This window comes from Sarcophilus harrisii, chromosome 5 (assembly GCF_902635505.1).
Source record: "Sarcophilus harrisii chromosome 5, mSarHar1.11, whole genome shotgun sequence".
Classification (NCBI taxonomy): domain Eukaryota; kingdom Metazoa; phylum Chordata; class Mammalia; order Dasyuromorphia; family Dasyuridae; genus Sarcophilus; species Sarcophilus harrisii.
In genome coordinates this window covers 271,243,504-271,258,180 of record NC_045430.1, presented here as the reverse complement: position 1 = coordinate 271,258,180, position 14,677 = coordinate 271,243,504, and the positions used below count along the sequence as shown (strand labels likewise).

The window sequence follows — 14,677 nt, the reverse complement described above, 5'->3', positions numbered from 1 at the left end:
GCTAGGACTGCAGGGGCAAAAGCAGAATGGCCGCTGACCTCAAGGAGCTTAAATCTAGCAGGGAAATCAGACAAATTCAGACCTTGCTGATGTTTGGTAGGGGAGTGTGAACGTGTGTGTGTGTGTGTGTGTGTGTGTGTGTGAATGTGTGTGTGTAAGTGTGTGTGTGTGAGCGTGTATGTGAGTGTGTGTATGAGTGTCTTCCTGAGAGAGGAAGACATCTGTAGAATGATAGGATTGGGGGCATGGTGACCTCTGACACCCCTTCCAAGTGAGCCACTGTAGTATCCTCAGTCTCAATTGCTTTATTTGTCAAATTTAGGGGTTCATTTAAATGGTCTCTCTGACCCCGTCCAGTTCTAAATTGTGATATTATCCTTCTTAAAATGATTCTTCATTTTAGACTTTTCCCAAATTCAGACTGGCCTTAACTTCTTCTTGGTCAGAGTTAAAGAGCATGAATTAAAGAATGGATGAATGGAGGCTGCTTGGAGAAGACAGGAACTCACCTCCTCATAGCATTTATTACTGATTTTTTAAAAGTCCCATTTCCCAGCTCTCTTACTCAAGAACCCTGGGAGAAGTGTCGGATCCGTAGAAATGAGATCACTGTTGAAATCGGGAAGTCCCCTGTTCCCCCCAGTTCTCTTGACGCCTTGTCCTGTCTATTTTGCCCAGAGCCCGTCACCTTTCCTCCAACGGTGATGGAGGAAAAAATGAAACCCGGGCAAATACATAACTGAAGTGCTGTTCTGCAGCTGAGCGAGCTAGTCACCTATTATTAAATGCACAGCAGACTAAACAATTTTTTTTCAAGGCATCAGGTTTCAGGCCTCAGATTTGTGCCTGTCCCACAACTTCACTCGGGAGGAATCATGTCAGCTACAGCGAAGAAAAGGATAGGAGTCAAACTCCAGGGGGACTGGGCGTTTTGGGGGGCTTGGTTCTAGCTGGGGACTGCTCCTTCTCTCCGTGTCTGCCTCTGTCTCTATGTCCCTCTGTATACACATATGTATATGTATGTATGTCACATACATAACATGGTAAAGATTGGTTCAAAGATTTCGAAGTGGAAAGTACCAAATAGGCAACTCTATGGAGATGGGACTCCCCATATCCTCATTTTACAGATGAGAAAACCAAGGTCCAGATAATTTGCTAAAGGTCATACAGAGGCAAAGCCGCGATTTGCTTCCAGGTCCTCTGACTGCATCCTTAGGACATCTTGTACCACAACATTATTGTATTCGGCTTAACTTTTTGGCCAGTGCGTCCATTGAACCTTAGGGAGTAAGGCAAGCTGACACCACACATCCTTTGAGCTTTGTCAAACCCCTACCTAACTCTTGGAAGAAATTTGTAAGGTTCCTTTTACAAGAAAATAGTTCTTTTTTTTTTTTCCTTTTTATTTTCAAAATATATGCATGGATAATTTTTCAATATTGATCAATTTTGTGTTCCAAATTTTTTCCTCTCTTTCCCCCACCCCTTTCTCAATATATGTTAATCATTTAAAAATATATTTAAATCTTATATTCTAATATATTTAACACCCTGCCATCTAGGGGAGGGGTGGGGGGAAGGAGGAAAAAATTGGAACAAAAGGTTTGGCAATTGTCAACGCTGTAAAATTACCCATGCATATAACTTGTAAATAAAAAGTTATTAAAATAAAAAAAGAAAAAAATAATTAAATCACATATATATTTGTATATATAGTACATATATTTATATAATTATCATGCTGCATTAAAAAAAATCAGATCAAATAGAAAAAAAAAGAAAATAAAATTCAAGAAAACAACAACAAAAAGTGAAAATGCTATGTCGTGGTCCACACTCAGTTCCCACAGTCCTCTCTCTGAGTGCAGATGGCTCTCTCTATCACAAGGTCATTGGAACTGGTCTGAATCATTTCATTGTTGAAAAGAGCCACGTCCATCAGAACTGATCTTCGTATAACCTTCTTGCTGCCATGTATAATCATCTCCTGGCTGTGCTCACTTCCCTCAGCATCAGTTCCCATAAGTCTCTCCAGGCCTCTCTGAAATCCTCCTGCTTATGGAAGGAACTAGTTCTTAATCCTCAGAGATAATTCCCAGCAGGCTTGGAGATGGGCTTCCCCCTAGCCCTCCCAGCTCCAAAGCTAACTTTCAGCACGGCCGCCTGATGAGGCGCAGGGTCCTGGCCAGCTCTGTGGGCGGGTGGAGGACTCCCTCTCTAGACCTTTTCCCCGAGTTTTTCTGGCCTCCTCGGGCTCAGTTTCACCAGATAAAGGTTTTTCCTGAAAGATGAGTCCTCATCACCAGGAGGAGACAGAATGTGCCCAGACCCTCGGCCAAGGGGGTGTTTGGCCACAAGAAGATCCCGGCTCAGACCAGGGCTGTTGATGGTTACTGTCCCCTCTGTGAGGTCCAACCATCAGGTCAGCTCTTCCTGGCTCCCAGGTTGAGGACTGACCGAGTGCCAAGGACTGAGAAGTGGAAATGCCCATTGCCCCCCCTCAGCCTTGCGGTCTGATTTGGAGTCAGAGGCCCGGTTCCGATCCGGATTCTCCCATTTGGGGGCTATGGGCTCATCACCTCCCCGCTGTGAGACGAAGCAGTTGGCCAGGATTACCCAGAGGGCTGCTCTAGCTTGAAAGGTTCGCTCCTACGACGTTAGATGTCTGGGGAGGATGGAAAGTGGAGCAGCCGCCTTTAAGACACTCGTGGTGGCCCAGGCTGCGTGTCCAGACCAATCCTGTCGGTCCTTTGAACATCCCCCACCGAATGACCGCACCTCAGCTATTAACAGCCCATTGGGCCTAGACTATCATTACCGTGTGTCCCAAAAGCTGCCGAGACTCCCGTAGCCGGGGCTCCGTCCTTGCTCAGGAAGGTGTGGCTTCCAGCACCCGGCAGTCACAGCCAGCCTTACCCTCCGATCTTCTGCTCTAATCCAGCCAGACTTGGACCTTAGGCCCGGCTCCCAACTGGAGGGAGATTCCCTTGTTTGCCACAACTCTCTGCCTTTAAAATCTTCCCGGCACTTCTTGGGGTCTGGCTGTGCCCGAGGAGAGGCCTGCGGGAGACCCCCATCGTGTCAGCATTGGGAACGGGGACCAACCATCACCCGTCCTAACCCTGCTTCCTGTTGGAACCGACATTAAACGCTCGTTTGCTAAACAAATGATTTTTGAGGACCAGCCACAGTGAGACTGATCTTTTCCAAATGTGGAAATGGGTGCCTGGTTTGAATTTCTGAAATGGCATTCTATGGGAAAAGCAACATGGCGGAGAGGACTGAGAACCAGCCTTGCCTGGAGGAAGGAAACCTAAGACCCCATCTTTTCTCTGACATGGACTGAGCCTGATCTGAGGCCGGTCAGTGCCCCCAGCTGTACGTTATTAAGGAACTGTCCATTGGTGGAGGGGGAGGGAATCTCCTCAGTAGCAGTCCCCCTTAAAGCTGAAAATACAGGTCCAGGCTAAAAAAAAGCCAATATAAATAAATAAATATATTCATCCATGCATATTATATATAACATTTATAAGCATGATAAGTTATAAATATAAGTATTATGTAAACTATAGAGAGCTAAGAGATCCAGTGAATAGCATTAACTGGCCTGGAGTTAGGAAGACTTGAGTTTAAGGCCCAGCTCAGACACTTTATGGACATGAGCTTGGGCAGATGCAGCCCCTTCTTCAGGAGCTCCATGGTTCACAAATGCTAAAGCACCTGCCCTCAAAGGCACACAATGCTAGAGAGCCTATGTCTGTTGGGTTAAAACCATTGGTGCCATCAATGGCCAGAGCAAACACCCGTGTTCTTCCACTCCCCCCATCAGACCCCGTCTACACGGCATTTAGGGTGGCTCCTGCCCACCTTGTTAACTCTTTGGAGCCCTTGGTCTAGTTGAAAATGCAAGAGCTTTGTTTGGATCTAAACTTGGAATGACAAATTTAGAATTTGAGGCCATTGGGTCCAAACCCGCCCCACCCCCCTCATTTTACAGATGAATCAGGAAACTGACCCCTCGAGAGGGGTGACTTGGCCTTCTTTCCTCCTTTTCTTTTCTCTCTTTTTTCTCTCTTTTCTTTACTCTCTTTTCTCTTCTTTTCTTTTCTTCTTAGGCAATTGGTATAAAGCAACTTGTTCAGGATCACACAGTTAGGAAGTGTTAAATGTCTGAGGTCACATTTGAACTTAGGTCCTCCTAACTTCAGGGCTGGTTCTCTGTCCACCTAGCTGCCCCTCTACCAGGATCTTTCAGTACTTGACATCTGCTCTCTAAGGGTGGGAACTCTCTTCACCAGAACAGTTTCTAACTCCTCCACGCCTTTCATTCTGTCTGGTTCTTGTTCTCCCACAGATCCTCCATTCAGAATCTCTTCCCTGCACTGCTGGCCTTGCCCTTAGATTTTAAGCATTTTGGGGGTACTTAAGTTCAAGCTGTTATCAGCTCTCCTCCCTTCTCCCTCCTGGACCCTCCCACCTCCTTTTTTTGTTGCTGCCTTTTTGTGCATGTGTTATCCCTAAGCATGGGTGATTCCACCCCCCTAGGGGATGCTAAAAAATGTCTTGTGCCAGTAAAATGTCAGGGATGGGGATCCCTGGGAATCTCCGCTTCCAGATGGAGAGCTCATTCCCTTTCCTCTTTTTTAGTTCCTTTGTCCCCTTTTTTGGGCTCCCCTTTGAAATGCTGTGTCACAGAGCCCCCTGAGGGAAGCCGCCATCAGTAGACATCAACGCCAGACTGCACTTATAACAATATAACAGATAACACTGATTTCCCAACCGCTGGGGAGATTTCATCTGCTCATGGCTGTTTTCCTGTTGGGAGCACGGCCCTTCTGACTCCGAGCTGCCCTGGTGGCTGGCACTGGCAGTCGTGCTAAAGCCCATACATCTTCGCCACTGAATCCTGGATAGTCTGACCCTGTTTAGCCAGAGTAGAAGTGGCGATGGCCTTGAGTGATCAAAGCTCCAGTTAACCCAGAGCTGGGGAGAGGAATCGGTCCTACTATGAATTGCTTGAGTTCAGTGCTACCGAGGAAGCCTGTGGCCAGAAGATTTTCATTTAATTAGAACAAAAGGTAAACAGTTCAGAGGCCAGAACAAGTGGGATTCCCAGGAAGGTAGAAGGATGCTCCTGGAACATAACAAAGAGAAATGCTTTGGCTTCGACTACATGTGCAATCCTACTATACTAGATAACATTTATATATTTTACAAAGCACTTTTTATCTAATCTCACTCTGGGGTCATTTTTACAGATGAGGAAAACTGAGGCACAGAGGTTCACTAAATTGCCCAGTATCAGACACTTAGTTGTTAAGATCGTGTATTTTTAAAACAACAGGAGTCAGGAATTCAGGTTAGGGGAAAATCGTCTGTCTTTATTCTCAGTGAAGAAGGATCGGAGGTGGAAGAGAATCGGCGATAGCAATGTGTGCAGCTGAGTCAAGAAGCTAGCTCGACCAGCAGCCACACAACCAGCAGCTTGGAGTCTCGAACCCAGCCCAATCTCTCCCAGCTTGTCTTCTTCCCTCTCTCTCTGCCTCCACCCACCAAAATCGTCATTTCCTATACAACACATCAGGACTTGCACGGAGAGTGGGCAGGGACCATTCTTTATCCAATCATGTATATTAACAGCGTATAGCCCAATTACTATCTAGCCTCATGTACTTGGGACCTCAGTGCATCAGCTCAAACCTCAGCCCATTACACTTAGTATCTGAAGGAAGATCCAAACTCTTCCTGATTCCATATCCCCCACTCCTATTTCCACAGGGCTTCTTATCAAGAGCTGTTTGACAAGAACAAATGACTTCATTAAGATAAAGAAACTTGGACTGTTTACAAACTCTGTACCTACTATGTGCTAGTTGCTAAGGATAGGCAGATAAAAATTAAATGGCTCCTAGCACAGAGAATAGGAAATGTAAGTAGGGGAAGTTCAAAGGCATTTCCTGCAGGGGGGTATGGAGGGGAGAATTAAGGGAAAAGATGGAGCAAGTAAATCACCATCAGTCTCTAGGTCTTCCCCACTCCTGTAGAGTAAGTTATCTAACAGGAAGGCCTCCGTTTGCTTAACTTTGAAAAACAAGACTGGTCTTTCTCCTCGTCAGCCCTACTCGTCCTGCCCGATGATGGCTCCCCTCCCCTTCTCACTCAGCTGCCAGGCCCTGTCAGTTTTACCTCCATCATGTCTCTCCCCATCCATCCCCTGGGCACCATTCCTGCTTAGAGCTTTCTGTTCAGGGCCTGGTCACCTCTTGCCTAGATTGGTGTCTGGTTTCAATTACTTACCCTGCAACCCTCTGATCTTAAGTGGAGGGACTTCTTGTTTCTTAGTCTCACCTGTTCTCTCCCATCTCTGGGCCTTTGCTAACTCTGTGTCCCCTGCCTAGAACAGAGAGCAGTTGCCGCTGCTGCCTAATGGAAGGGGGACCTCTCTTTGGTCAAGGTCAAATGTAAATGCCCCCAGACCTTTCCTGATCACTTCTTCCCCTGTCCCAGCCTTCTCTACAGCAATCACTTCTGCCTCTTCCTTTGACCTCTCATGTTTTTACTTGGAGGGTTAGTTAAATCTCACTCCCAATCTTAGATTAAAACCTCCTAGAGAGGAAGGTGTGAGGACTTTTTGCTCCTACTTATACTTGCTCTGTTTATAGCTAGTTCCACATAACTGTTATTGCTGCTTTTTCAAAGTACCCTCATTTCCCCTGATGGTCTTTCCTCTCTCTCACATTGAGCCCTTCCTTGTACTAAAGAAGAGCATTGAAGCACCCAATATCTCTGTGACTGTGTCTGATTGTGCACACCCACATCTGTAGTCCCCAGTCCTTTCCTTGAGAGAGGAGGGATGTGTATTTCAACACTTGTTTTCCCATTTCCTATGGTTTTCTTATTTGGAAATTGGTCATTGCAATGAGCTGATTGTTAGAGAAGTTGTTTAAATTGTTCTTTTGGTTCCACTGTTCTCTCCTTTTTATACAATTTTTTTTTTCATATTTCTTCTTCTTCTTCTTTTTGCTGAGGCAGTTTGGGTTAAGCGACAGCTAGGAAGTGTTAAGTGTCTGAGGTCAGATTTGAACCTCTGGTCTTTCTGACTTCAAGGCTGGTGCTCTATCCATTGTACCATCTGGCTGCCCCAAATTTTCTCATTTCTTTGAGTTTACCTCATCATAATAATTTCTCATAGCACAATAATATTCCATTCTATTTATATATCACACCTTATTCAGTCATTCATGACAGGCCCTCACTTTCTGTCCAGTTTTTGTGTGTTTTTTATGATGAATTGAATTAAATTAAATTTCAATTTAATAAAGTTAGAGTTTTAATTAAAATTCAAATTAAAACATTAAATAAATTTAAATTCGACCTCTAAGAACTAGAAACCCAAACTTTCTTCAGTATATCCAGAAGCTCCCCAAATTTCCAAGGCAATTTCCTTAGGCAAGCTCAGAGGCTCAGAATCACAGAGTAAAGCTGGAATGGAGTGGGAAAGGGTTATAGAATTTAATCCCCCAATTTACAGATGAGTATTACAGAAAGAAACTTCTTTCGAGTCATGTGGCTAGTAGACATATGAGGCAGGATTTGTAGCAGGTCTTCCTGAGGTCAGTGTTTTATTGATCCCCAATACCAAGTGACTTCTATTGGCCGAAATCGTGAAATTGAACACATTATAAGTTCATGCCATCTCAAGGCAACTGGGCTTTCATAACTGTCTCAAGGCAAACGTTTTATTGATCTCTAATGAACTCTTTCTCTATTGCCACCAAAGGAGATGCTCCCAACCTGGCCCTACTTTCTGTCCTGTTTGAGCCTGTGTCTTGCCTTGGCATCCGGGCTTCTCGCCCGCCTTTTCCCCTGTGGCTTTGGCTCTCCTCCCTCTGCCTCCTAAGGGTGGGCAGCCAACCCCTGAGGTGAATCGCCCATCTGCCTCCTCTCATCATGTCTCCTTTCCTCTTTTCTCTTCCTGGGCAATTTAATCCACTTCCACTTTCCCTTCTCTGCCGGGGGAGTCCAAGTCTCTGTGTGTGATCCTGAGCTTTCCCCCAGTTCCATTCTGCTTTTCTGATGGCTGGCAGGGCATATTACCTGGGTAGTGTAGGGAAAAGATCCCTGGGTTGGAATTACAGGACCCGAGTTCAAATCCTGACTCTGATTCTTCCTACCTGAGTCACTGTTGCAATACAGGAGCCCCCTGCCAGTGGCTGCTGGAGCTCTAACTCAGACCTGTAGAGTGGATCTCTTCATGTGGGGGGAGGAGGAGGAGGATGATTGATGGATGATGAGGATGAGGATGAGGATGAGGATGAGGATGAGGATGAGGATGAGGATGAGGATGAGGATGAGGATGAGGATGAGGATGAGGATGATACAAGGGGACTGGGAGGCCATTGTGTTCTCTGACCTCTCTCCTCCTCCCTCCGCCTCTAATTTATTTCATTCCCAGTCCACAAGGAACATCTGTTGTAGCTCCTTCAGATGTTATGATTCAGCTGTGGAGGCTCTCGGAGCATTGACCTTCCCCTTCACCTAGGCTGGTCCTTAACAAGTGACCTTGGCCAAGTCACCTGCCTTGCATATGTCTGTATGTGCAGATACGTCTCTCCGTATGTGTCCATGTGGTGCACGGTCCCACGCCCTCGAGGGCAGGGCTCCTTTGTTTTTGCCTGGCACGTGGGGGGAAGGGCGGCTGCTTTCTGTCAGCACTTTGGACATCTCCTTTGTCCTTGTCATTTTCACATTTTTTAAAATTAAACCTTTCCACCTTCAAAACACCCGCATAGACAATTCTGCAACGCTGACCCTTGCAGAACCCTGTGCTCCAATTCCCCTCCCCCATTCACTCTACCCCTTCCCCAAATGGCAAGCAATGGGATCCTTCTATCATTCTTATTTGTGAGAGCTCCTCTCCCCCCACCTCCCGGCAAAAGGAAAATGATGGAATAGTTTTGGATCCCACTGGATTGGGAGTCAAAGGGCTTAGGTTCAGATTCCGACCCTTGTTGGTCCTGGCTTCCCGCCCTCTGGGCCTCAGTTTCCTCATCTGTACAATGCAAAGACTGGCTCAGCTGACCTCTAGGGCTCCCTCTCACTCCAAGTCTCTGAGCCTGTGACCCCTCCCCCTCCACGGGGTCAGCAAAGACGTGTGATGGAGCAGGGCAGTTTTCTTTGGATCTGGAGGGGGAGGGAAGCGCCTCGTTCTCCATCCTGTGGCTCTCTCTCCGCAGATCAGACCCCGACACCCACAAGATTCCTGAAGAACTGTGACGAGGTGGGCCTCTTCAACGACATCGACTGCTCCCTGGAGCACGAGTTCCGGAAAGCCCAGGAGGAGGAGACCACTAAAAGGGTAAGTGACTTCCAGAAGCTCCGTCCCCCTTGCCAGGCTCTGAGTTAGTCCATAAGGATCCAACCTAACGTTACAAAATTAGTCCTAAATCATTTGGCAATTATCACTTTATAATCTCATTTGCAATTAGGAAGCGTTATTTCCCTTCCTGATTTTTTCGGTGATTTTCCTCGATATCCTGGAACGTTTATTTTTCTTAGTATTTTGTGTAAATCTATAAATAGCCTCTTGGCAGCTTAACGGACGTAGCATGAAATCTGTAAATTAATTTTGGTGGTATTGGCATTTTTATGTTATTGGTGAGTCTCACTATGAATACTGAATATTCTTATGATTGTGTAAGGAGGTTATCCTTTGCTTCTCTAAGGAGGGGGGGACCATTTCTCCAGCATGATTTGGACACAAGGTTGATTAAGGTCCCTTCCAGTTCTGAAATTCTTTGATTCTGATTCTGGGACCCATCCCACAATTCCATGCTTCCTTCAGGGTGCCCAATATCAGACATGCTTTACCTTGCGATGACCATTGATCATCATCAGGCTAGAAATGTGTTGGTGGGCGATTGTGAAAGCCGGAGAAAGGGGATGGGGGAGGGTTGGGAAGCTTGAAGACATCCTGATGAGTTTGATGAGAAGAAAAGTTTGTTGGGGTAGGGAGGGCTTTTTCCCATATTGTCCCCAGGCTCTGTGGATAGACCTGGTTGGGTGACTTAGCCGTCCCTCCGCAGCCTTCTCAACTGTACAGCATGTGCAAGCCTTGGGTAATTGTCCACCTTCGGCCTCCATCTTTGTTTTGTTCAAGACCAGAACGGTCTCTCTGGCTTGGAGGTAGACATAGCTGTTTCCAGAGCATCTTGTCTGTGAGCTCCAGGACATTTTGGGTGACTCCTTCTTCCAGGTCCGATTCTGCCAAAATTTCCTTATCAAGGTGAATCCTCATATAATAGAATCAGCCACTGGCTTAGAGTCAGAAGTTCTGGGTTCTAATCCTGATGGACCATTTATTGTGTAGATTAAAGCCCCTTACTGGATCTCAGTCTCACATCCATTCAGTGACAGAATTGGCTTGAATGACCTCCAGTGTTTCTTTTGGCCTGTGACCCTCCAAGCTCCCTGGAGGATGGACGATAGGGAGGGCTCTGACTTGGGGAGGGAAGGAGAAGCTGCTAAGCGGCCATGAGCTTTCCGCTGGCTTCTCCATCCACACTCACACCCGGGATGAAAGAATGCAAACATGTAGACCACGCACTCCCCTTGCAATATAATGAATTCGGCTCCCATGGGCTGCTAGTGGGGCCGTGAGCCTCGCCTACAAAACCTGTGCTCTCTAATGGAACCCTCTTTCTCTTAGACGTAAAACGTGTTGAACAGAATTGAATTCTAGAATTAAATTGAATTGTGAGTATAATTGCCTCTGTTTTTCAAGGGGGAAACAGAAGTTTAGTATCTTTAGTATGAGCCCTGTTCCTAGACTCAGCATCCACAGTTCTCTTAATGACAGATGAACATTCTTTGTCTCTCTCTCTTTTTTCCATTTTAGTCTCCATTGCTCTAGCTTGCTAAATCCCAATGTTTAAATTGCAGTGAGTTCTTTGTTAAGAAAATAAGCTGTAAGTCCCAGTGGCTCCCACCAATCCCAGGTGCTTGTGGGAGAGACATTTTTCACCCAGCGTCTGTTCTGGGGGATTTAACTTTATCTGCCCAGAGGGTCCAGAAAGTGGTTCCTCAGTGGGGCAGTCTTTAGAAGACTGAACAACAGCAAGGTTTTCTACTCCATTACATGTCAGACTGGGACGCAGCGATCTCTCGGTTCCTCTTGATTCTACCTATCCATGAGTCACCCACTGGCAGGGATCTTCAGGATGGCCATCCGTGGTTGGGGACAATTTGTTTATAATTTCAATGAGCTCCCTGGGGATTAAGCCCCTCAACTTCCTCAGAGATGACTCTGTGGCCTGAATTTGAAGGCCACAAATAAGGGAAAACAAAAGGACCCTGTTATTAAATTCAAAATCTAATCATAGAATCTCCTGGATCTTCCATGCTTTCTTAACTTGCGCTGTCGAACTGAAGTAGAAATGGGGGCCGATAATTCCCACATTTAATCGTATTTTTATTTATTTTGTTAAATATTTTTTTCAATTTTCATTGGGTAGAGGAGAGATAGGCAGGAAGGAGAGAAAGAATTTGGAACTCAAAAAATTTTTAAATGTTAAATATTGTGGTTTATTCATTTCCATCATGTCTGACTCTTCATGATCCTATTTGGGGTTTTCTTGAAAAGGTTTGCCATTTCTTTCTTTCTCCAGGAAACTGAGGCAAACAAGTTTAAATGACTTGTTCAGGATGACACAGCTATTGTATGTAAGTGTCTGAGGCTGGATTTGAACTCGGGTCTCCTGGACTCTGGATCCAGCTTTCAGTCTACTTCATCATTCAGGATCTTTCATATTGACTTTTTGATCCACAACTAAAAACAGCAGCAGTAACAACAAAGAATCCTGATCTTTTTCATGAATTTTTGCCATTAAACAGCTTATATTGGTGAAATTGTTTTAATTCATATCAGATTTTACCTTTGTATCTGTAAAATCCCAACCAATTGGGATCTTTTTGGAGACTCTCACCCATCATGCAAATTATTATTATTATTTTTTTTTTTTTTTTTGCTGAGGCAATTGGGGTTAAATGACTTGCCCAAGGTCCTGCAGCCAGGAAGTGTCTGAGATCAAATTTGAACTCGGGTCCTCCTGACATCAGGGCTGGTGCTCTATTCAAATGATGATTCTTAGCTTGACGTCCTCTGCAGACCTGGGAACCGTGTCATTGACAGAGCAGCAGAAGGCTATGCTTAGATGCCCCGGGGCCCCATGGGATACCTTGCACCACCAAGTGGTCACCTCTGGGGTGGTCAATGATGGCTCCCTCTTCTGATATAGTTAATCGCTCTCTGAGTGAGTGTCCCGGCATATAGTGCATGGTTCTTTTTGTCCCTAAGGGGAAAACGGGGGGAAATTTGCCTGATCTTTTGTTCCTGCCTATTTAAGTGAATATCTGTATGTTTGTGTGTCCCCCAGCTTGGTGAGTCATCAGATAAAGGGACGTGGTTAGCCCAGTAGGGTTTTTTCTCTTGATGAAGCCATGATTAGGCTTCTCTGTTGAGTTATTCATTACGCATCCCTTTGGTCATTTTATTTGATGGGGGAGGGGACCGGCTTGGGGATTTCCCTGGCCGAGGGACTCCCACTCAAGAAGTTCCCTCTAGAACGCAGATCACTCCCCACTCCGCATCCACTGGCCTTGGAGAGCGGTCTCTGATGCTCGTGTCCAGGGGCGACAGCTGGCCTAAGGGCGGGAGCCTTTCTGCCACAGAATTGGGTCCAGAATCAAAGTCAAGGCTCCGGGCCTATGGGATTCAGAGTTTGGTCAGGATCCAGTCTTGAATACTTACCTACATGACTCTGGGCAAACTGTTGGATCTCTGCCAGCCTCATCCATAAAGGGAAGATAATCTAGCACCTTCCTCCCGCCATCGTCCTGAGGATGGTATAAGGTACTGTCATACACACGTACATACATTCTCTCTCCCTCTCCTCTGTCTCTCTCTCTCTGTCTCTTTCCCTCCCTTCCTTTCTCCAGCTCTCTCTCTCTCTGTCTGTGTCTCTCTGTTTCTGTCCATGTTTCTCTGTCTCTCTGTCTCATTCTTTCTTTATTTTTATGTCTCTGTCTCTGTCTGTCTCTCTCTTTTTCTCTTTCTCTCTCTCTCTCTCTCTGTCTTTCTTTCTCTCTCTCTGTTTCCCTCTCTCTCTTTCTGTCTCTGTCTCTGTCTCTCTGTCTCAAATTATAAGGTACTTTGTAAGCCTTAAAGTGCTATAGAAAGACTATTGCTTTATACGTTCTGTGGTAGAAATGTTCAGAAAGAAGGGGGAAAGCACAGAAAAAGAGGACCCGCGGTACAGAGCTGGAGGCAGTCTTGGGGTCACCCAATCCAATACCCTCATTTTCCAGGGGAGGGAAATGAGACCCAAGGATGGAGCCTAGGCAGATCATGCGGTTACCCAGAATGTGGATACTAAGCCAAGTCTTTTACCAGGTGAACCATTGGTCTTTCCCATATCCTAGACATCCCTCCTCTCCCTACTGAATTTGCTTCCCTTTAATAGAGGGCTCCAGCATCTTTTATCTAACCTCAGTCTCACATTCCTGATCTGCAAAATAGTCATAATGTTCCACACAGGCCTGTTGTGCGTACGAAATGTAAGCAGCTACAAGTGCGCTGTCATTGTGACTATTGGCAACAACAGTTGTGATGATAACAGATGTCAGAGAGTGAGATGCTGCTTGGAATGTGTACATGTGGGCTGTCTGTGTGAGTGTGTGTGAGTGTATGACATGTGTGTGAGTGTGAGTGTGTGTGTGAGATGGAGACGATGGCCTCTGTCTTGCTGAGTGAAACATCACATCCCACCAGAACACGGCCTAAGGCTCTGAAGATGAAAAGCCCGAGAACATCGAAGTGCTCTGTGTCTGTCCTCTCCCCCAGGCCGGCTTTGCCTCATTGTGCTGACACAGCATCAGCAAATTAGGGCATTTCCATGCACTTGAATTCCTGCCTAAATGATGAAAAGTGCAGTCTCTCCCCGGGGATCCCGGCGACTTGATTTATGGCAACGCGGCCTTGCTGCCATCGGAGGATCTCTGGGCCCATCAGAGAGCGGGGGCGCCGGGGGTGTGTGTGTCAGTCTCGGGCAGAAAGGGGGGGGGTGCAGCCCCATTAAGCCCCCACCTGGCGAGTGTGTGGGCCAGTAACCCAGAGTTACTCCACAGGGCTCCCTCATGTGGGCTCCAGTCACCCTGTGGGGACAACTCGGCTCCCTGGGGGGGAGGCCACGGTGAGTTGGGAATGAGCCCCAGGAGATGGGGTTATGGGCTAGCTGAATATGGATTCACTCTCCTTGCACACACTCATACCCTGCACATACACGCAATCACACACATACACATACATACATTCTCTCCCTCTCCTCTATCTCTGTTCTCTGTCTCTCTCTGTCTCTTCTTTCCCTCTCTTCCTCCCTCCCTCCATCTCTTATTTCTCGTTCTCTAAGTCTGTGTCTTGTCTCTGTTTCTGCATCTCCCGTTGTCTTTCTGTCTCTCTGTGTCTCTCTGTCTGTGCCTCTCCATCTCCCTTTGTCTCTCTCTCTCTCTGTGTTTCTCCATCTCCCTCAGTCCTTGTCTTTGTCTCTATGACTGTGTCTCTTCATCTCCCCCTCTCTCTCTGTTTCCCCCCATTCCCCCCTTTCTCTTTCTCTCTCTC

General features: G+C 46.3%; 1 protein-coding gene across 5 annotated transcripts in view; it reads left to right on the top strand.

Annotated features, from left to right (window-relative positions):
* CREB5 (cAMP responsive element binding protein 5) overlaps positions 1-14,677 on the top strand; it is a 457,922-nt gene that overhangs the window by 86,295 nt on the left and 356,950 nt on the right. For all 5 annotated transcript variants that reach the window (XM_031940514.1, XM_031940517.1, XM_031940513.1 and 2 more), the window contains one exon: positions 9,240-9,361. In XM_031940514.1, the coding sequence (XP_031796374.1) occupies positions 9,240-9,361 (122 nt within the window). The remainder of the gene's footprint in view (positions 1-9,239; positions 9,362-14,677) is intronic.